The 24,016-nt window shown below is 42.8% G+C and overlaps 1 protein-coding gene across 1 annotated transcript in view; it reads right to left on the bottom strand.

Annotated features, from left to right (window-relative positions):
- Positions 1 to 24,016, bottom strand: part of ASPA (aspartoacylase) — a 416,105-nt gene that overhangs the window by 59,044 nt on the left and 333,045 nt on the right. Inside the window, exon 4 of the mRNA XM_044054328.1 lies at positions 20,939 to 21,046. Within this exon, the coding sequence (XP_043910263.1) occupies positions 20,939 to 21,046 (108 nt within the window). The remainder of the gene's footprint in view (positions 1 to 20,938; positions 21,047 to 24,016) is intronic.

Raw genomic sequence — 24,016 nt, 5'->3', positions numbered from 1 at the left:
TAGTCTCAAGTAAGCTGCCACCACTGCCATGCATTTGGTAAACACCATGAGGGCTGTGATGAGTCCAAAGGGCAGGGCTCTGAATTGGTAATCACTGGCTCACAGTCAAAAGAGTGTGTCTTCAGGAGTGTCTGTCTATTAGGATATGATAGTGCACATCCTGAAGATCTATTGAGCACATCCAATCATCCTTATGAAGAAAGGATAAGTGTCTCTTTTACTAATGGCCCAAAAAAAGGAAGTGCCATTTTCTCATCCAGGAAAAATAGGTCATTGTTTCCCTTTACTCATCACTCATTAGACCCATTATAGAGTACAGTGCCCCTTTTGGTATGTACCTCACGAGACATCTACAACAACTGGAAAGGCCACAGAAATACCTCACAAAGAGGATTATTGGCCTCAAACAGATGCCCTATGCAGACCATAAAACTCCAGCTATACTCTGTCACATATCGTCTACTCAGAGGCAATTTCTGCCTAACATACAAAGCTATGTCAAACCCAGAGCTGTTGGACATGCTCCACGTAAAGAAATCCCAATCCCTCTGAGCTACATGCTCTAGGGACCTAAACCTTGTCACCACAATAAACAGAACATGCTGGAGGGATAGAGTCCTATATCAGAGACTTCCCATACTCTGGAACAAACTACATATCTATATCAAACAAAGCTCCTCATTAGCACTCATCAAGAAAAATCTTGATGATTGGATGGGAGATAGGAAATTCACCCCGGGGATCAATTCTGTGGTGTTGCTTGACAGGGGCACAGGAAAATAATTTTCTTGGGTGGCAAAAGCCAGGGTACTTTTTGGCTAAGCTTATATAGGTCCTAGGGCCAATAGCCTAGTACCTACCTACGAACCTATGAACCTATGAATGGGGAGTTAATAAAGAAAGTCTTAAAAGGCTCCACAAAGTTGCATAGCTGCATCTAGGCATGTCTCCTTAAGGCAATGCCTGAACCAGCTGCTTGTGAGATTCCTTCATTTGTGTGAGAGATCAACCTAATGGAAGTGTTTGATATGGATAAAAGAGTGGCCAGTTGCAAGGATGTTCTTTTGAAATCCTCTGCAGACTTGGACTCTGAGTATTTGATAGCTCTTTGGTCAATCTCTCTGAATTCTAGTAAAGTGTGCCAAGTACATTAATGATCACAGGGCAAAGTTTGCTGAGGCAAAGACCCACTTTCCAAATCTGTCCAATGCTCTAAACTCCCTGTTTGGTAGATGGACAGAAGAGCTCTGTTCTCCTAGCTCTTTCCTGGTGGCTGCTACCACCACCACCACCATAGCATCAATAGGGACTCCTTTGCTCAAGTGTGGTCTGGATGTTGACAGGGCTAAAAATTTATCAGGCCTTTTCAGGGCCGGTTTGACAGTATCCAGTTCCTTCCAAGCCCAGCAGGAAACAAGTCAATCAGTTCATCCACCTGGGGGGGGGGGGGGGGTGATCCAAGACATAGATGGGCCAGAACCAAACACCTCTAACAATACAGATTGTTCTGGAGAGGGGCTTTGGGAAGAACAACCAGCTTTTTGTTTTAGGTTTTCTAAAATGTGTCCAAACTAGATGTCATCTGGTGGTGATCTGGGGGACCTTTCGCCTTCATCAAAATCAGTATCCTCTGTGAGTGACTACACTGGGGAGTCAATGTTTATCCTTTTGCACATTATCTTCCAATGGACCTCCTCTGTGGAATGTTCAGGTGAGGTATTGGAAGTTCCTCTACTGGAACTGGTTGGACACTTATTGGAACTGGCTCACTCTATGGAGTAAGTTTGATCAATTCAGAGCTCAGAACTGATAAGAGAAAAGGGATATGATCTGAAAAATGAGAAGGCAGGTCTCTGGAGAGAGAAAAAGCCTTTTCCACCACCTTAAAAGCTGATAGACCCAGAGAAGCTTTGACCTGCCCTCTCGGAGACGAAAATCCCAACAAAGGTTGGTCTCAACTGCTCTCAGATCCAAGTCGCAAGGGTAGAACTGGATCCAAACAGTCTAGGGCCAAGGCTCTGAGGGGAAGTGCCGGGTCCAACAAAATTGAGCTGTACCTATAACCTCAGTTTTGACGCTGACACTTTGGCTCTGGAACCTGTTCTGATTTGAGGGTATCAGAGCTGAACTAGTCAAGGATATAGTTGGAATTGAAGAAGAAACTTTTGTTGGCTCCAACACCAAGCATCTTGGGGATTTTAGATCCCTGGACTCTGAAACCACAGGACAGATCAGAGAAGGAGATAGAATAGTCCTGGATGTTGTAGGCACACTCATAGATCCAACAGGGGATGGAGCTGATAAGACCCCCATGTGGATCTGAGCTCTGAGAAATTCTTTGCATCATCTTATGCACATTTGCTTCTGATAAACTCCTGGAGGACCTAGAGGAAGTTGTGGATGGAGGCCCGGAGTGTTTCTTGGGAGTCTGAAACAATGAAGCAGGCAGGGTGGGCGATATGGGTTTAATACAAAATTCCTGCATATGACTCCTGTAAGATATACCAGGGAAGATGTTGTGGTGGGGAATGCTGAAATAACAATTGGAGCCAAACCTTACGGATCCATAGATTTCAGATCTGACAATCGGATCCAAAATTTTTTTTTTGTTTTGGTCAGAGGCTCCGAAAAGTCCTTGGGGACTACAGAGGACAGCATTTCTTATGCTTCAACTAGCTGATTTACTAGATTTTGAGGGGCTTGAGCCCCAGAAGAAGTAGAAGCAAGGAACAAATCTTTTAAAGTAAGTTTGTTATGCTTCTCTGTCAAGGCCCTTGGATTAAAAGCAGAACAAACTTTACATGCGGTGTTCAAGTGCTCAGCACCAAGGTAATACAAGCACTCATTGTGGGCATCTGAATTAGGGATTTTGTGCCCACAAGAAGTGCATTTTTTAAACCCTCAGCTTATCTGACATGGTTAAATACAACAAAAGTTCTTTTTCTTTTTGAATGAGAGAAAAATAACAATAAAACGTTTACTACGAACAATGGTAGAATAAAGAAAATACCCTATTGAATAACAGATAAAAGAAAAAAGCCAACAAATGATATGCAGAAATACTATATAAATAATAAGGAAAACAAGGATAACTGAGGTATCGCCTATGACTTTCAAAAAGCTAAAAGGGAGGGTGGCTAAAATTAGAGAAATATCTTCTAAGAAAAAAAAACTTTTCAAAAACTCACGAATAACCACTGTGACAACTCAAGAGATGAATCTGTGTCTGTTTGCTATTGTTGTAAATGAAATATGTGGTAATGGGGATAGAACAGTGCATTATGGGTAGAGGGAGCAGCTCAAGAGCTGAATCCAGACTCTGGAATATGTGGCCGAGTTGAATCTGAGGTTTGGATCTGTACTCATATATTGAGGAAGAATGAAAAAGACAACATTAGATACATAAGTTTAATGTCTAAGTCTGACAACAAAAATATGTAATTATTGGTGATGCAAAAACTGGAGGCCATGAAAAGAACTGTATGGGTGGAAACAGGAGAAAAATAAGGTACAGAACAAACCACAGACAATTATGAAATAAAGGAACACTGGTATGTAAAAAGAAGTTATGTACTCACCATAACGTTCCATCTAAGCAGGTAACTTAATTTGTCAGCAACCTGTGGGTATCAGATCCAACCTGGATCTGAGCCGGCAGCTTTCCAAGCTAAAGATCCGAGCTCCAAGCTCCTCCCCCTTACCCACAATACCCTGCCACCTCCTTCCAGTCCTCAGATCGTGTTTGCCCAATTATACAATTTCACTAAGACAAAACAACAACCAGAAACATCCTAACCTAATGAATACCAAAAGCTGAAATCATCCTAGGATTCAGATAACCAAAGAGCGAGGTTAGGGGGAAGGAGGGGGGGGTCGGTTGCTGAAAAATGAAGTTACCTACTCAGATGGAACGTTATGGTGAGTACATAACTTCTTTATCTGAAGTAGTTAACTTCATTTGATCAGCAACCTGTGGGACAGAGTCCCCAGCTACCAAAAACTTGGGAGGTCCTCAAGGAAGGATATTCTGGAGCACTGCAGAGCCAAAAGATGCCCTTCCTCTGGATATTAAATCCAATTTATAATGAGAGATACAGGTATGAGAGGAAGCCCAAGTAGTCGCAGAACAAATGTCATCCAAGGGAACTCTTGACCAGAACGCAGCAGAAGTAGCCATAGAATGGGCAGAATGAGCATGAACCCCTAAGGGCCCTGGCAGACCAGATATCTTGTATGTGAGAAAAATGCAGTGAGAAATCCATCTAGCTAGAGTCACTTTCGACACTGGCTTACCCAAGAAGGGCTTCGCAAAGGAAACAAAGCGCTGCTCTAACTTGCAAAAGGCAGCTGTTCTGTGCAGGTAAAAGTGCAATTGTCTATGAACATCTAACAAATGAAGCTTGTATTCCCCTTTATTCTGATAGTTAGGGAAGAAAACTGATAGATTAATGGACTGATTGATGTTTGCCTCGGAAGCCACTTTAGGTAAGAAGGAAGGGTTAGTCCTGAGAGAGACTCTGTCCTTATAGAAAACAAGATACGGGGGTTTAGTACAAAGGGCCTGGAGCTCTGACACCCTTCTAGCTGAGGTAATAGCTATTAAGAAAGCAGTTTTCCAACATAAGAATTTTAAATCAACAGAAGCTGCAGGTTCAAAGGGTGGTCCAGTTAGAGCCTGAAGGACCAAAGTTAGGTCCCATGGGGGAACAGCGTTCCAAATAGGAGGTCTCAAAAGAAAGGTGCCTTTCAAGAAGGTCTTACAAATCTTAGTAGAAGCTAAAGGACTAAGATTGTCTCCAACTTGAAAATGGGAAATGGCAGCCATTTGAACCTTTACAGTAGAAGAACTGGCCCCTTGCTGAAAAATATGAGATAGGAAATCAAGCACTGCTGGAATGGGAGCAGTGAAAGAATCCAAATTCCTATGCGAAGCCCAAATGGAAAACTGTTTCCATTTGCTGTTGTAAACCTTCCTGGTAGAAGGCTTATGCACCACTACCAGGATGGATCTAACTGCAGACGAGATACCAGGAGTCCTGGCAACTAATAGAACTGCATCAACCAAGCTGAGAGCTTGAGGTCATCCAGATTCAGAGTTTCTAATCCTGAAGGATGAGAAATCAGATCCGGGATGGGATCTAAGATCCAAAGAGGAGCTATAAGATCAGACCGTAGGTACAGGAACCAGGTTTGATGAGGCCAGAATGGGGCTATGAAGATAATCTTGTTCCCCAACTGATGAGCTTTCTGTAAAACTTTTGTCATTAACGGAAGAGGAGGATAAGCATAAAGAAGACCGGATGGCCAAGCATGAACTAGAGCGCCTCTGGGGCTTTCCCCCGGGGGGGGGGGGGGATTAGAGTGAAAAACTTGCACTTCGCATTTGAAGGCGATGCGAAGAGATCGCAGCAAGGCTGACCCCACTTGTGGAAGATCTGTTTCACTACTAAGGGGTTCAGAGACCACTCGTAAGGCGAGAGGATAGTTCGACTCAGCTTGTCCGCTAGGATGTTGGACTGACCTGGAATGTGCATTGCTAACAGAAAACGGTTGGTGGATATCGCCCAATCCTAAGCTCTCATGGCCTCTCGGCAAAGAGGGTAAGACCTGGTCCCCCCTGTTTGTTGATGTACCAGACCACTGACATGTTGTATGTCTGAATTGCAATAGTCCCTGGAGAGAGAAAGGTATGAAGAGCTTGCAACAATAGAAGCACCGCTCTCATCTCCAGAACATTGATATACAGAATGGTCTCTGAGTCCACGTACCTTGGACAGTTCTGCCCATGCAATGCCCCCCCCCCCACACCCAAGGCAAGAAGCGTCCATGGTTACCATGGCTTGGGGTTGTGGCATTATGAACGGTCATCCTTCCTAAAGCTCTTGAGATTGGAGCCACCATATGAGGGAATTTCTGCAAACTCTGCTGAGGGGGATCGGAGAGTCCAATGGGTGTTGAAGGATGGACCACTGGACCTACAAGGTTCACTGGAGGACCCTCATGTGCAAGTGAGCTAAAAGCAAAAGGTTGATTGCTGCTGCCATGAACCCTAAGGCTGTCAGGACTAACTCTGCTGATGGGGCTGGAGAATGAAGGAGTGCTAGAACGTGAAGGGTTATGCTGCAAAGTCTGTCCGACATCAAGAAGGCCTTGGTCTGAAGTGTGTCTATTCTGGCCCCTATGAAGTCCAGGACTTGAACTGGTTGAAGGGATGATTTATTTGAATTTATAGTGATCCCCAACTGGGAGGCTAAGTGCAGGATGCAATCCCTGGCTGAGCAGAGTAAATGCCTGGTGGAGGCGGAAAGGAGCCAGTCGTCCAGGTAAGGAAAAACCTGTATTCCCTGAAGCCTCAGTTGGGCCACTACAATTGCCATGACCTTGGTGAACACCCTGGGGGCTGTGGTGAGGCCGAATGGTAGGACCCTGAACTGGTAATGACTGGCCCTCAACCTAAAGCAGAGAAACCTCATGGATTGCCTGTCCATGAAAATGTGGTAGTAGGCATCCTTGAGGTCTATGGAGCACATCCAGTCGTTCTCCTGCAGCAGGGGGAAAATGGATTGAAGAGTGACCATCTGGAATTTCTCCTTGGCAATGAAGAGGTTCATTGTAGAAAGGTCGAGAACTGGTCTTAAGTCCTCCATCTTTTTTTGGCACCAAAAAGAACCTGGAGTAATTGCCTAACCCGGACAGGTAGGAGGGACTTGCTGGATGGCTCTTTTTTTCTAGCAGCTTCTTTATTTCTAAAGCTGCAGCCTCCCTCTGACTGGGTGGAACATCGGGGAGGTGCCTCGATTGAGGAGGAAGATTTATGAAGGGAATAGAGTGGCCTCTGGATATTATTCGAAGCACCCAGTGATCTGTCGTGATGGACTCCCATTATGCCAGGTGGTTCGAAAAATTCCCCCTGACTGCCTCCAGAGAGGAGCAGTCGGGCAACCCCTCAGGGCTGCTGCGTGGGTCGATTGGAAAAGGGTTCCCGTGACCCAAAATTCTTTGGCCCCCCCCTCTGCCTCTGGGCCACCATCCACTTTGTCCCCCTCTGCCTCTGAAGGACGAAGGGTCCGGAGCGTAACGGGACTGCTGAGACTTCTGGAACTACATCTTCTTTTGCCCTCTCTGGTTTCTGGTAAAGGACCTTTGAGGAGCCGAGAAGCAGAATCCGATGGCAGACAGCATCTTCCTGTCTTTCTCGCTCTGGACCAATGTATCGCGGATGGTCTTGCCAAACAGGGTAGAACCATTGAAGGGAGCATTCACGAAGGACACCTTAAAGGGTTCCACAAAGTCGCAAAGTTGGAGCCGGGCGTGACACCGTAAGGCGATGCCTGATCCGCTGGCTCTAGCAGCCCCCTCCGTGGCATGGGAGAGTAGCCGCATAGACGTGTTCGATACAGATTTCAGAGTGGCCATGCGAGTCGAGAAGGTCTGTTTGTCCTCGGCCGACATGGACTCAGGGGGAGACTCAGCATATTCCTTCACCAGATCCCTCTGAAGCCTAATCACATGGGCCAAGTAATTCAGCACCCTTATGGAAAAAGTAGCTGAAGCAAACATCCGCTTTTCGATATGATCCATCGTCCAAAAATCCTTATCAGGAGGATGGACTGAGGAACTATCCTGTGCCAGTTCCTTCTTGGTGGCAGCCGCCACCACCATGGCATCTACCGTGGAACCTTTACTCTACGCTGTCCTATCCACAGGGGGACTAAGGATCTTATCTGGTCTCCTGGGGATTGGCTCTACAGTGTCCGGCTCCTTCCACACCCTGGTAGTAAAGAGGTCTACCAGGGGGTCGGCTGGAGGGGACACCCAAGAGGTAGACGGGCCTGCATCAAATGCCTCCAGAAACACCGACTCATCTGAGGAAGGATTTTGAGCTGAACACCCCCCTTTTAGGCGTAGCATTTCCATAATGTCTCCAAAGCAGATGTCCTCGGGGGGTGACCTGGGGGAACCTTCCCCTTCCTCTAAATCGGTGTCTTCCATGAGGGACTTGGGGGAGTCCAAGTGCCTCCTCTTACACTTGCATTTGTGAGGGACCTCCTTGGCGGGACTGTCCGAGGAGGGCTCACCAACAGTGTCATGTTCCTCCAGTGGAACTGGCTGGGGCATCGACGCAGGCTGTCCCTGGGGCCGGATGATGGAACAAAAGCCCATCTGCGAGGGAATGGTGGCTGGATCCATAGCACGAGGAGGGGGTCTCGAACCTCTCGAGAGAACCCTCTCCACCACATCAAATGCCGAAGGTGAACTGCTCTATCTAGGTTCCGTGAGCAACACCCTCAGATCCGATGCGGGGATCGGCGTCGGAGCTGAAGTGATTGGATCCAAAAGTGAAGTGTGCTCCGATCACAATGGAGCCAAAGACACACTTACCCCCTCAGATCTGATGCACGGCTCTCGGCCCCAAGAGCTCGGATCTGAAAAGGGATCTGACAAACTCGAGGGCATGGCCGGCGTCGAAGTAGCAACTACTATCGGTGCCGACTCCCTGACTCCGAGACTACTCGGATCCGATGGCTCTGAAACCAGATAATGGATCGGAGAAGGAGCTATGGGGGCAAAAAATGGGGTTGAGCTCCCCCCCGGAGGGGGGTAGGCAGGAGCACTCCCATCTGCATCTGGGCTTGGAGAAAGCGACGCATCATCCGGTCCATGTCAGCGTCTGAGAGGCTTCGTGTCGACCTAGAAGAGGCCGCTGAAGCTGGCCAGGAAGGCCACCGCAACAACCTCAAAGATGGCTGGGGCTCCTCCTCCGGCGAGAAACGTGGAGAACAGAGCCGAGAGGGAGAGGACCCAGAAATCTTCAGGGGAGAAGAGAGCTGTTTAGCCGGCGGGGCCGACGGGGCTGAGTCAGCCTGCCACTTGTGGCTCCTATGTTTCTCTCTATCCCTCTCTCTCTCTCTCTCTCTCCCTCTCTCTCTCTCTCTCTCTCTCTCTCTCCTCTCTTTTCTCTTGGAGTCTTTCTCTCCCTGGGAAATGGTGGGAGGTTGAGTCCCAGCCAGAGGAGATAGCACAGCAGGCTGAACAGCTGCAGCTGTGGCTGGAGCCATTGAGGGAGAGGAGGAAGAAGCAGAATCTGCAGGTTTAAGACCTGCCAGGATCAGCTTGTTCCTCCTATCCCTCAGATCCGGGGGTTAAAGGCTGCGCAAATATGGCAGCCCAATGATAAATGCGCTACCCCCAGGCAAAGAAAGCACTGAGTGTGGCCATCGGCTGCAGAGAGCTTATGGCCACACTCAGAGCACTTGGATCTTATCTGGTCTCCTGGGGATTGGCTCTACAGTGTCTGGCTCCTTCCACACCCTGGTAGTAATGAGGTCTACCAGGGGGTTGGCCGGAGGGGACACCCAAGAGGTAGACGGGCCTGCATCAAACGCCTCCAGAAACACTGACTCATCCGAGGAAGGCTTTGGCCATACCAAACCACAACCACACACACTTACACACAAGAATAAGGGGAAGGGGGAATATATTAAAACTAAGCTAGGCTAATGGGTTTAAACAATCACAAACACACACCTCTCACAATTTTGCAAAAGGTGAAGAATTTACCCAATACTCACTACCTAACCACCAGGAGCTCGTAACTCATGCTTGTTAAAGCCGCAGCAAATGAGATCTGAGGACTGGAAGGTGGTAGCAGGATATTATGGGTAAGGCAGAGGAGCTTGGAGCTCGGATCTTTAGCTTGGAAAGCTGCCGGCTCGGATCCAGGTCGGATCCGATACCTAAAGGTTGCTGATCAAATGAAGTTAACTACTTCAGATTTAGTGTTATTCAGAGCTGTAAACTGAAAAAAGTGCTGGGCTGTCAAACAAATGAATCTGGTTAGTCAGAAAAGTGAGAAGATGTGGAGAAAGAAGACCAGTGAATGGGAATACTATAATATAAAACAATTGTGGCATCAGTTATGGGTTGCCATGTGATGCATTTGCGGGAGGGACACTGGAAGGGAACAAAATAATGTTTTAAAAGGCCTATGTTCAAGGCATACCCATTCATGCTCAAGAGCCAAAATGCAGGCATCCAGAGGTTGGAGATGGGGAGAAGGGGTCGGCATGTTAAATTTGGAGGTTTGACCCAGAGGAAGGGTTATGATGTATGGCAGCAACTGTGAAACTGGGGGAGGTGGTCAAAAACAACAAAGAGGATACAGTTTAGTACATGGAATATAGGGAGTTCCTTAAATCCTATCTTACCACCTATAAATTATTCACAATCATCTGCTTTTTTGCCACTAAATACAATTGGTCATTATGATCCAATTATCAAAACCTCTTCTCTGTTCACAAACCTATCAAATCTGCTGGGCGTGGTTTGGACTCATACCTTTTGCTAAGGCCTGGAACTTCTTACCTGTATCCATCAGGTCAGTACCCTCTCTCCAGTCCATTAAAACCATTCTGAAAGACTTCCTAGCCAAAACATGTCTCTGTTCATCCTCAACTACAGGATAATCTATATTCCCTAAATATCAGCAAGTACCTAATAATACCTTATACCTATTTACTCTCTCTTCTTTACTCACTTCCTTACTGCAATCAGTTTCTCTACCCTTACTCTGTTTCTAAATATGCCATAACCCAATTTTATTTCTCATGTCATATTTCAATTTCTATTTGTATTACACTAACATATACTAACATGCTATACTTAAAGAAATCCGAATCCCTCAGAGCCACATGCTCCAGGGATCTAAACCTTATCATCACAATGAACAAAACATGCTGGAGGGATAGGTTCCTGACCCAGAGATGCCCCAGACTCTGGAATAGACTTGCCCAAACATGTCAAGCAGAATGCCTCTTTGGCCCTCTTTAAAAGGAATCTTGATGATTGGATGGGAAATAGGAAATTCACCCCATGGATCATGTCAGTCACCCTGCTAGACAGGGGTCCAGGGAAGTAAATATTGTGGGAAGAAATAGCCAGGGAATTGTTATGGCTAGGCTTGTATAGGCCCTAGGGCCAATAGCCTAGTACCAACCTATGAACCTATGAACATCCCTTTAATTTCTCTATAAACTGGCTAAAATTTCTCTAAATATTAAATCACTGTCATATAAGTGGCATCTATTCTTAACCACTGTTTTCACATTATGTTTATTTTGGTATAATTATTTAAACTGTAGATACTTTTTGTATTATTTTTGAAGATTGTGAAATTATTATTCTTAAAATGTTTTTGTAATACTTTGGAGTATTTCTCTCTGGGCCTGTGCTAAAAATCGCACTTACATGGTCGGACTTTTATGGTAATTAAATGTCAATAAAAATAAATAAATAAAACAGAAGAAGGAGAAATACAGGAACAGTTAAAGAGGATTGAGGAAGAACTTATTCTGTTACAAGAACCAAAACTGAAAACCAGCAAAGGGAAAAAGATACTGTGTTATGACTACTTAAAGGGAAAAATGGACAATAAGGCAGGGGGAGGAAAGGAAAGAGGGGAGTAGTAACTGTAGTATTTCATAGAGTGCTTCGGACAACTACAGAGAATATGAGATGAATAAGGATTCTACAAGAACTTTTTTCACTACCTGGGCACAGACAAGAAGACATGGGACAAAGATAATGTGTGTGTGTGTGTGTGGGGGGGGGGGGGTGGAATATAATGTTATCATTTAACTAGAAAAAGAAGAAGTTGCATGGAAGGAGGAAATATAACAAAAAATGAGATAAGAACTATCCGAAAGAATGAAAAAGGGAGGGTGGCTGGAGATATGGAGAGAAAGGTGTCCAAACAAGAAGGAATACTTTACAAAGAAACATTTTGCTACAGGCATGCAGGTTAAACAGGTTCTTAGGAAAGGGAAGCCTAATGGAAATAATGGAAAAGATCCAAATATAGGAGAGGCATATATCAGATCAGGCAGCAGTGAGACTGAATGTATATGTGCAAGAACAGAAAATACTGAGAAGGGGTAGAGGTGGGCTACATATAACTGGAAGCAGACAAAGGAGAAGGAAACATTACAAGGATTAATAAAGGAGTCAGTGCAGAACAGTATGAATGACAGGGACAAATTAAGAGTGCTGGTGGGATGGAAGTAAGGTCACTTTCAGGTGAAAACTGATGAGGGCAGAAGGCAAGAAAGAAGGGTGACTGAAGAGATAGATAGGGAGCTACAGGTGGTACTGAAGGAAGCAGGAAGTATGAAAGTAAAAGGAAACACTACAAATCAGACAAAAAAACAATAAAAATGGAATTAGACAAAAATATTATAAAGTAAAAAATTCAACAGTGGTACTGGACAGGCTACTGGTAGATAGTGGGGAGGGCATGAGGGAAATAGCTAGCCATGAAAACAAAATGAAGCAGGCAGAGAGAGAGAAAGAGGGAGACAGACTGAGAAAAAGAAGTATACAGGATAGGATGATGAGCTAGATAATATTTAAAAGAGAGCTAATCAAGGAAAGATTTAAGGACTACTACAAGGAGATATACAAACAACAGAAAGGAAGAGAAGTCTCAGAATTGAACTGGGGAAAGAATGTTTATGGAATATACTGAAGGATGAACAAAGAGACAATCTGAATGCAGAGGTTACAAATAATGAGATAAGGAAAGCCATAATAAAAGGTGGAGAATGGAAAGATGTATGGCCAGATGGATTCCTCCTAGAGCTCTGCAAATGAAATGGAGTACAAAGATTAGTCCAGATAAAATCACTTTAGCTAGCAGATCTAGGAGACTCTCTCTCTCTCTCTCTCTGATACCCTCCATGTTGGAGGAATAAAGATGTCTTGCTGAAGTTTCAAGTAGCTTATTCAGTTAAGTGGGTAGATGTACGAGTGTTCTTGTTCTAATGGGAAGGGGAGAAAATGTGTAAGGTACTAGAGGATGAATATAAGATGACACAGGACACAGACAAAATATCTAACAATATGAGGAAGGCCAGGATAACCATGATAGTAAAAAAGGGAGGAGAAAGCAAAGAAGTATAAAATTATAAGCCTATCTCTGATTAATGCAGATATCAAGATTTTGGGAAAGGTATTGGCAGAAATCCTGGATGAAGTAGTGCCAAAAAATAATACAAGCAGGGCAAATATCTTTATGAAGGGAAGGAAGGCAGAAACAACATGGGAGGTTGGCATAATGGTTAAGATGTTTACCTTTCAAACACAAGGTCTGGGGTGTGATTCTCACATGGAGTAACTGGCTATGCTTAAAATGGTCCACAACAGCAGTTAGCCTAGTACTAATCTATGAACCTATGAACTGATGGGACCTGCTGGAATTTATTCACAGGGAGGAACTGAAGTAGGAGGAAAAAGGTGGGACTGTGCTCTTTAACCTGTAAAAGGCCTTTGATATGTGAGGTGGGAATTCCTGTGGATAATACTGCAGCAAAGGCTGGTAGGAGAAAAGTTCATACACTGGATACAAGTCATATACCAGGAAGCAGAAAATGAAAAACATGTAAATAAATGAGTATATAAGGCGACAAGGACAGAGAGAGGGGTACAAGACTGTTATCCCCAGGCCTGTTCATGCTTGTGTTTAAGGAGCTGACAACAGAAGTCAGACACAATTTAGCAATGCTTGAAGAAAAGGAAGGAATAAAATCTCACTTTGCATTATATGCAGATGATGGCAATGTTACTGTCAGAGGATGCGGCAGCAACAATGGGAACTATAAGAGAGACATTTGAGTAGTTTAGGGAAATGGTGGAATTTAGGTGCAATAAAAAAAAGACAGTGTCAGTAAGATTTGAAAAAGGGAAGGGGAAAGAGAGAATATGTGAGATAAAAGTGGTAGAGTTCCCCAAGTATCTAGGGCTCTATGTTGGAAAAACAGTGAGAGAAACAATAGAGGAAAAAAACCTACAGAATGTTGGAAAAAGGTAAGGGATACTCTCCAGAGGGGGCAGAAGAAGACCTATGTATTGCTTGGGAGAATTAGTGCCTCATTATGATGACATTATCAATAATCCTTTACATTGTCTGCAATATAAATATATCCTAACAACAAATGCCTACAATAAATGAAAACATTTTAGAAGACTGGGTCAATAAAGGTTAAAAGGAAAAAAAAGCAGGCAAAATGATAATGACTAGGAAAAATGGGGCTGGGGGCTCTCACATATCCTGAAGTATGCACAGACATGCAGAATTATTCACTGGACAGAAAAAGAAGAGCAGGAATTTAAGTATCAGCAGACTTTGGGATTGTCACAACTCTGAGAGGTGGGTGGTGCTTCTCTAGTTCATACTTTGCAATGCACAGTTGCTTACAGAATCAACACATCATAAGTGGGTAGAGCCTCAACCTACATCCATTCTACCTGCCAGGCTGGCTGCAGTATAGCTGCTCCACTCTCAAATACCTTCTTCTGAAAGGCAGAATACCTTTCCAGCAAAGGAAAGCTAATGGGCATGTTCGTCGTAGTAGCACGAAATTCTGATTTGTGGGAGGTGCTGGTTTCAGTGGTGATTCTGTTAAATTGCCAACACAGCTTGACCCAGTACAGCTGACATAAGTTGAAAGCTAAGTGCAGGTTAGAACTGCAATAATAATAATAATAATAATAATAATAATAATAATAATAATAATAATAATAATAATAATAATAATAATAATAATAATAATAATAATAATAATAATAATAATACACTATGTATTGTTGCTGTCCCTGTGCAACCTTTACCCTCTGCATTCTTGACCCTGAAGACTGCAGTATCACCAACAGTTCCTTGTGACATGTTTGCTTTCCTATACTGCTATGTCCTATTACAAAAGCGACTTCAAAGTAAACAGGATATCTTTCAATGAGGTGGAAAGTCCCCCTAAGAATAACAAATATCTACAGTGGTAGATGATGGCATTGTCCTTCTCCAAGCAGAAATAGAAAGATGAAAGTATGGTCTCACCCAGGTTTGAATGGCAGTGTGGAGGCTCACTGGGCTGTTATTGCATCTGGATCACATGCCTGGAAATACATTATACATCCACTAGATCATTTGACAGCACCATGGAAGCTTGACAATTGCATTTTTTCTTTTTCTTTCTGTTTTCTTATGACATGGAGACCAGCTCAATTTAACATTACTGGTTTGGACTGGTCCATATATTACCACTGGAAGAAGCACAGGTGAAAACATTGCTCATGCCCATACTATCTGATGTACTGTAAGCTACTGCTGGTATTGATTTTTGATTCTACTTTTATTATTTTTTTATACGAACATAGGATCATAGGAGGTTACTAGGCTAATAGGCCTGAGGTCTTTACAAGCCTAACCTCGTTTATTTCCCTCTTTTAATGGTGCTATTAGTAGACCTGACTCAACATCTGCTATCCCTTTCCAGAAGGGATGCAGGTAAAAACCCAGGGGTGAATTTGTGATTTCCCCATCCAATTATCCAGATTATGCTTGAAGAAGGTCAGTGAAGAACTCTGATTTATTAGGATCGGAAGTTTATTCCAAAGTAGGGGGAGCCTTTGGGAGATGAACCTGTCTTTCCAGCAGGTCCTGTTAATATCACATCTTATGTTGAGGTCACCAAACCGGGTGCAGCGAGTGCTATTTCTCTTGCTAATGTGTAGCATTTCCATCAGGGTAGGGTCCACATTTGCCTTATAGGCTAGGCAGAGGTACCCCTGAGAAGTCTGTAGGACACAGAGTATAGTGACAGCGATTTTAGTCTTTTGGCATAGGACAGTTGTTGGACCCCTTGAATTTTCTTTGTAAGGTACCGCTGAGGTCTCTCCAATTGTTGGAGATACATGGCAAGGTACATACCAAAGGTCACATTGTATTCTATAATTGTCTAATAACAGAGTCATATGGGGGGTTATAATCCCTTTTTTCTAGAGGCAATGCCCTTATTGATGAGATGGGCAAAGTAAAAGGCCTTCCTCACCACTGCAGAAACATGCTGGTCAAAAGAGAATGCCTGTGTGCCCAGATCTCTTACCACGGATTGGGTACTTAAGGTGTTGGTGTTAATGTGGTACATGGCAAGGATGTTTCCTTTGCTGAAGGGGATGATGATGCATTTTTTAGCATTTAGCTTGAGCCCATGACTCTGGCGCCAAGTATTGGTTTGAGTAAGACCTTCCTGAAGGGTGACATTGTCACTAGGGGATTCAATGATCCGCCTTGCTTGCAGTCATCTGCAAACTTTGTTAGCCACACACCTTTTGTTTTGGCCTGTACTTCTGAAAAGTAAATTCCAAACAATAGGGGCCCCAGCACTGAGCCTCGTGGTGCTCCACTGGTTACTGTTCTAGAGGTGGATGAAGAATCACCAGTTTTAACTGTGTGTGTTTTATTGGTGAGCCAGTTAGCAAACCACCTAACTATATACTGGTTTATGTTCACTTGGGTAAATTTATCAATGATGCCTGAGTGGGGAATGGTGTCAAAGGCCTCTGCTAGGTCTAAATAGGCAGTATGTACCATGTTGCCTTCATCCAGGGCTTTGGTGACTGCCTCAGAGAAGTCCACCATGTTCAGTAGGCATGATCTCCCTTTGATGAAACCAAACTGGGATGGGTCTAGTGTTTGGAAGTCACCAATATCCTTGTTGAAGAGATCCATGATGATTCTCTCCATGGCCTTGCATATGAGGCTGGAAAGACTTATTGGTCTGTAAGTCTCAGAGTCAGCAGCAGAGCTCCCTTTGTGGAAGGGGATGAGAGTGAGGGTTTTCCAATATGCAGGAATATATCCAATGCTTAGACTATGGTTAAAGAGGGTACTTAGATGTGCCATTAGTTCATGCTTTAAACAATTTAGAATGCAGCCAGAGATGTTTCTGGTCCCACAGAGGTCATGTTTTTTTGCCTTGGAAAGGGCATTAAGGACCTGTTCCTTAGAGATTTCTGGGGAGAACATGTGGGAACAATGTCATGTGGTATACTGGGTGGTAACAGAGGGGAGGGGTTCTCACTGAGCCTATCTGCGAGCAGGTTAGCAATATCACCAGGTTCAATATATGTTGTGCCATTTACAAGTTCAGTGCAAATCTGGGATTTTCTTTTAAGGCTGCAGACATTGCCAAAGAATGCCTTTTGGTTACCCTTGACTAGGGAGGCTAATTTAGATTCGCAGTCTGTGTGGATTTTTTTCACTAGATGTATTAATTGCTTATATTCCAGTAAGGGAGTCCTTTGAGTTAGGGGACCATCTTTTACTGCATTTGGACAGCAGTTTCTTTCTCCTGCTATACAGCCTGTTTATGGTAGATGTCCACCAAACAGGATTGTTCTTACACGAGGAACTTAATGTTATCCTATCGGGTACAGCTGAGTTGATGCAACTGTGGAGGTGTTTATACAAGGAGTTGGTATAAACCTCAGCATATACCATCAGTAGGTGTAGGGGCTATGAAATAAGTAATATCATCTCGTAAGAGATTATACTTTGCTTTGGAGAATTTTTTTTGTTTAATTCCAGCTGGTGGAGGGTCAAACACTATTGTTACTTCTAATGTAACTGACTTGTGGTCATATCTCACTAGAGATGACTGTACACTTGAGGTGGTGCAGTGATCACTCATGTTCATGACTACCAGATCCAGGATGTTTGAAACCCTAGTAGGTGCGTCCATGAACTGGTCTAGGGCATTGGAGTTTACAAAGTTCAAGAATCTCTGGGTGAATGTAGTGGTACATGTATAGTTAGACCAATCTATTGATGAATAGTTGAAGTCTCCCAAAATCCGGGTGGTTGGTGGTATACTGAGGGACTCCAAGAGGTTCAGGTAGGCATTGTGGGTGCCCTGGCTCATGGAGGGGGGGGTCCTATAACTGGCAATAATTTGAAGAGGAGTTTTAGCTACAGAGAGTTGTACATGGAAAAGTTTGAGGGACTCATTAAGATGCAATAATCTGGAGGAGTATTTGTCTTTAATAAAAATAGATATTCTTCCTTTGGATTTACCACTCTCATCTGATGGTCTGAACAAGTGGAAGGCATGGTAACTTGGTATAGCCAGAGTGCTCTCTGCAGCCTTGAACTAGGTTTCTGTGACAGCACAGATGTCATCATCCTCCAAAGTAAGGGCAGCTTAAAATGAGTGTAGTTTTAGGTTAAGACTCCTAGCATTTAGAAGCATGATCCTGATGTTGTTTTTTGAGGAAAATTTTACGTTGGAAATTCTGTACTTGTGACATTGCCTAAAAAGGCACTGGGGGGAGGCAAGAGCCTTTGCCTGAAGTCAAAATCCTAGGGGGTGACAGGTGAAGACCGCCTCTGGCAAAGCATTAAGGTCTATCAACCATGTCATCCCAGGCCGACAGGAACTGGATCCTCTTAGAATGACACCAGAAATTAATCCAATTGTTGAAGTCAGTCATCTTTTGCTTGTATTGGAGCATCATCCTGGGTAAAGGTAGTATGCTACTTAAGGCTATGGACATACCTGCCTAGGATGCATAATCCGAGAACTCAGTCATGTTTTTCTTCATGCAGTCCAGATCGGTACGTCTCAACCTGTTCACACCAGCATGTACTATGACAGAGACATAACAGTACTTGCTGCTGAGAGACTTGAGTGCGTGTGTGATGTTCTGGATCCTGACACCAGACAGAAAGCTAAGGATGACCTTTTCCATATCCAACCTGGTGAGTGGCACATCAGTATGTCTCACGATAGAGTCACCTATGACTAGTACATTTGGTTTTGTGTTATGCCTTAATGACTTACCTGATGAGGACCTGGCATGTTTGTTTTTATGTGTACCGTGTTTATCTGCATGTGAGCTATGTGTGGTGTGCTTGTGTTTGGGAGGTCTCTGTGCTTTGGGTGGGTTTTTAGAGAGGACCACCACATATGTGGGGTTTTGTGTTGGTTCCATGGTAGGTGAGGGTGATGGTATGTGTGCGCTGACAACCTCCTTGTTGTCAGGTATAATGATGAGTGAGGGAGCATTGGTTCTATGTTTTTTGTGTAGATGCATCTCTCACATCTTGAGTTTGAATATCATAAAAGAAGTGGGTTTTCAGTGCACATGAGGCAATTGCTACATTACCTCAGGATGCCTAATTTGACCAGGTAGGCTGGAGAAATGATGGGGTATTATCCTTCCATGTTACTAGGTAGGACTTGTGGTTGGTAACAGGGACTGACCGGAAATGGCCTGTTGGGGTTCAAGGGCAGTCCACTAGTATAGATAAAGAGAAGCAGAAAGGGTAGCTCAGAGGTTGTACTGATCTGTAGACCAAAAAAGTTCCCATTGGAGAACAGACTACAACTACGGGAAAATTTACTGTTCTTATACCTGGCAAACATTAATAGGATCTGCATGTTAGTGTGCTTTAGTGCACGATAGTGCATGGCACTGCACAGATTGTAAACCCGTGCAGACATGAGGCTTTTAAAATAAATGAAAATACCTTACTGGTGGGCAAAATAGCCAATCAAAAGCTCACAACAGAACCCAACTCCAATGAGCTTTAACAGATGGGTCTGTAGCCACACGGTTTTATATTACAAGATTGAAGCTTTACTTAATTGAATAAGCAAAGCTCGAACTTGTAATATCTAAACCGTAAATTGTTGAACACTTCCCTTGGCCGTTCTGTGGAGTATGCCTGTTTCTCTAATTTGGAGTGATCTCGGAGTTTGTATATTTAGGTAGGGGGTGTAGGGGGTGAAGGCTCTATATTATAATAGCGAAAATCCTTTTAAGCAAATGCGAAAACACTGACACGTATTGCTCAAATCACAAAAATGCCGAACGTACTAAACCGCGACATACAAAAAGTCGAATCCCCATAGTCGGCCAGCTCCACCTCCCACTACATACTGCCTACCCACACAAAATAAATAAACCACATACATACACTAACCAAAACCTTACTTCTAACCCTACACTAAACCTTACATACATTACAATTTATGCACTTACCTTAACTCACACCCTAACCCTAATGTCTGTAACTATCACACACTTACCCTACAGAGATATACCAAAACAAAATAAATAATCCACACACATACATTTAACAAAACCCTAATTCTAACCCTACACTAAACCTTACATACATTACCTATCTATGCACTTACCTTAACCCACACCCTAACCCTAAGGTCCATAACCATTGCACACTTACCTCACTGAACTATACCGCAGATGGGCCAACCATGACACTTCGACTTTTTGAATTTTGCGGTTTAGTACATTTGGCATAACTGCGGTTCGCGCAATACGTGTTGGTGTTTTCGCATTCACTTAAAAGGATTTTCGCTAATACAATATAGAACCGGGGGTGAAGTCCCCCACTTGATTTTGAATGTAAAGATTTTTTTTTGATTCGGCCAAGGGAAGTGTTTCCCTTGGTTGAACTGGCCATTTGACAATTTTAGCTGTCGGTATTACAAGATCTAGATTTAGTTATTCGATTAACTAAAGCTTCAATGTTGTAATATGGATGCATCCACACACCTCCTGCCACAAGGGTGCAGAGGGGCCTCTCCAGAAAAAGGTTGCTGGGGATTAGTGCTCAATTCAAGTACAAACAGAATTAGACACAGGAAGATCTATGGCTAGTCAATGCTACACGGTACAAGTGCCCAGAACACAAGATTAAATGTAGAGGTTGAAAAACAGGCAAAACTTACAGTAAAAATGCAGAAATAATCAGCAAAAACACTGATAACAGTTAGCAAGTGCAGAAATACAGCCAATAATATTCTTATATTTAGTTGTAGGCCAGGCCTCAGATGGCTCAGATGCAGACAGCTGACAACTGGCTGGTCGCCTACTTCAGTGTAGCTCAGTTATTTTACGTTTTTTTATCAAAGTAGTGCACTGTTCTCAACTGAACATCTGCAGGTACTGTTGGTTCACTTCACTGTTACTAGTACTCCATTGCTTTGCTACCATTCAAACTTCATGGTAACTAGAAACATGTATCCTGCACAGTGATTCATTATCTTCTGTTTGTTATAAGATCTCACAAAAACCTCACCTTCATTAAAAAGCTGCACGAAATCCATTGCATGTGTAACAATTTTCTTCATTTTGTCAAGGATATCATATCTGAGAACTCCTTGTGGCTGGGGTCCAACTTCAATGCCTATTTGAAAAAGACAAAGTGAGACAGCAGTAAAATTATATTATGATTCTGTAAACATCTATGTAAACACACACACACACACAGTTCATTATAAAACTCAATAATTATTTTTTTGTCCAAATGGGAATGCATTGTAGGACTATACTGTATTTTATCTCTGCTACATTTTCCCTATGGTCCTGTTGTATGGCTGCATTAGGAAACACTCTACAGGAAATCTACCATTCTCATCACCAAAATCCTCAGGATGTAGGGCTTAGTTTCAGAGAGTACTGCAGAATGTCTATAAGCATTTGGTCAAGTAAAAAGACATACTATCATGCGTGCATGCGAGGCAAATTCAAGTTATGTACTTACCATAACTATACATCTGTGTTGCTCATTTTTCATTCTTTCTCGGTCATTATCAGATCTGACTCAACTGCATTCACCAGACTTTTCAGATCCAACTCATGAGCTCCTCAATCTAACCATAATGCCCTGATTCAACTAGCTGTACCTCACATCAAGTATGCTGCCATAATGCGGATTCTACTCTGACAGCTCTTCTGGATATTTTTCTACTTTTTGTAAGTATTGTTTTCTTTTTAACTTATTCTTCCATCTTTAAAATTACCCACCTTCCTCTCCCAATTGTTATTTTTGTGTGTATTTTTACCTTTTTCCCCTAGTTCTTGCATTTTTCTGTACCATAGTTGATACTTGTTTGTACCTCCTACTACTTTTCTACCCTTTAGAGGGTTAGGTAAAAAGAAAAGAAAACAAAAACTTTACTTCAAAGTTCCTTTTCTATTTTCTGCCTTAAAATCTCTATCTCAGCCATTGTTATTTTTTCTTCAAAAATGGCCAACAAACCAACAGGCTTTAAAAAGTGCACTTTCTGTGGGCATAAGATTCCTAACTCTGATACCCATAGGGAGTGTGTGTACTTTCTTGGAGTGCCACACCTCAGCACTGACTGCTCCATTTGTGCCACATTTAATTCAAGGGCACTTAATGATACAAGGAATAAACTGGTTCTTCAAGGGATGCTGCCACCTTCTTCTTCTTCAGGGGCTTAAACCCCTGGTAAACCTATGAAATCCTCTTCAGAGGTGGAGGACTATCAAAAACAGTCTCCCAACTGCTCCCTGAAGGCTGCTATATCTACCTGCTCCTCTACAGAGCTTCTGCAGAAGATTAAAAAAACATCAAATCCAGCTTCTTTTGATCCAGAGAGGAAGCACTTAGATTACACATTCTCAGATCTGACTGCTCTTCAAGCTAAGCCTCCTCGAACCTACTCACCCATATTTACTATAGAACCTGTCAGTCCTTGGCTCCATACCCATCTTCTCCAGGGACCCCAAGGAGAGACAGTTGAGGAACAAATGAAAGATAATAGTCTCTGCCATACCTTCAACAATCTCTTTTAGATCAACCATTCTACAGTGAAGGAGAATTACCCCTACACACCTTAGTTCTTTTGTTACTGGTCAAAGCTTTGACAACTAGAGTTTATTTCCAAATGCTAGATGCTGGCACTGATGAGTGACACCTTTCCTCTATGACAACAAGCTAATCAGTTTTAAAACCTAGCTGCTTGAAACCAAAAATGCCTTAAACGCACAGTTTTCTTTTTGCAACTTGTATTTTTCCACATGGGGGGGCAGATATAAAAATGTTTGGCTTAACTCTTTCTTCCTTTCTGTAGTACTTCTTTGCTATTCAACTTCCTTAGTGCACAAGATGTTTTGGGATGAATTTGCACAAATCTTTCCTTAAAAGTGTGCCTTACTGTCTCACATATAATTTTACCTACCACATTTTATATTCTGTAGCCTGTGGCCATGGTGGTGCAGCGGCTAGCGTTGTCACCTCACAGCAAGAGGTTTTCCCGTTCGATTCTCGGCTGTAGCGCCTTTTGTGTGGAGTCTACATGTCCTCCCCATGGTCGAGTGATGTTTAAAGACATGCAGGTAGGTGCATGTGTAAATGGGTGTGTCTTCTTTGAAGGTTGGGCATCGGGCTGGCAACTTAGCACCGTAAAAATCCACTGGCAATCATTAAAATAAAAACAAAAAACAACTAAATACAAAAGACAGCTTGCTGTAATATCCCAACACATGTTTATTGTTAACGCTTTTGTGCAAGTCCAGTGCCTGAACTTCATCAGACAAAGTACATTCCCAAAAATCAATCCTTAAATACATCCATGACGCAATTAATTAAAAATTAGTCACAGTTATTTAAAGGTATACACCACTTAAAATACATTCTATTCTATATTCAATATAGACATTTATATATTAAATCTGCCACTCTTTCCTAAGAAACTGGATATCCAACTACAAACACATTATATTAAAACCACTATTGTTTTCATCTTAAAAATATTTTCCAAATAAAAATAGAATAGAATAGAATAGAATAGAATAATTTATTCCATAATTTGATTAGGATTTAAAATCTTCACCATTTAAACCACTTAAAAATCCACTGAACAAAGAGATAACCATTAACCATTTAGGTATTATAGTTTAAATAAAAATACAATATAGCTCACCTATCTAAAGCTTTTAATTTCAAAATACATTTGATGGAACCATATTCTTTGAGTCCTGGGTGCATATATGCATTAGTATTGATTTGCCATATAAGTTATCTTTCTTCTAGAATTAATTGCCAGGGGCCTCCTCTAATATCTTTACACACACACATTCTGCTATAACATGCTTGAATTTATGTGATGGATATTCTAGTATGTGTCTAGCTAAAGTATTCATGGTCGTGCCTTCACTAATGTGGTACTGATGTTCATATATTCTTTGCTTAAGAGCTCTCTCTGTTTTTCCAACATAATAACTGGGACACAGCTGGCATATTGCAATATATACTACACATGCTGTGTCACAGTTATATCTACCGTAAATCTGATATTCTTTTTCTTTTATGGTACACTTACTCCCTGCCAGAATATACTGGCATTGT

Source organism: Protopterus annectens, chromosome 13.part0, assembly GCF_019279795.1.
Source record: "Protopterus annectens isolate FY-2018-M chromosome 13.part0, PAN1.0, whole genome shotgun sequence".
NCBI classification, from domain to species: Eukaryota; Metazoa; Chordata; order Ceratodontiformes; family Protopteridae; genus Protopterus; species Protopterus annectens.
The sequence above is the reverse complement of the archived record's forward strand: the minus strand, read 5'-3'. Positions and strand labels throughout refer to the sequence as shown.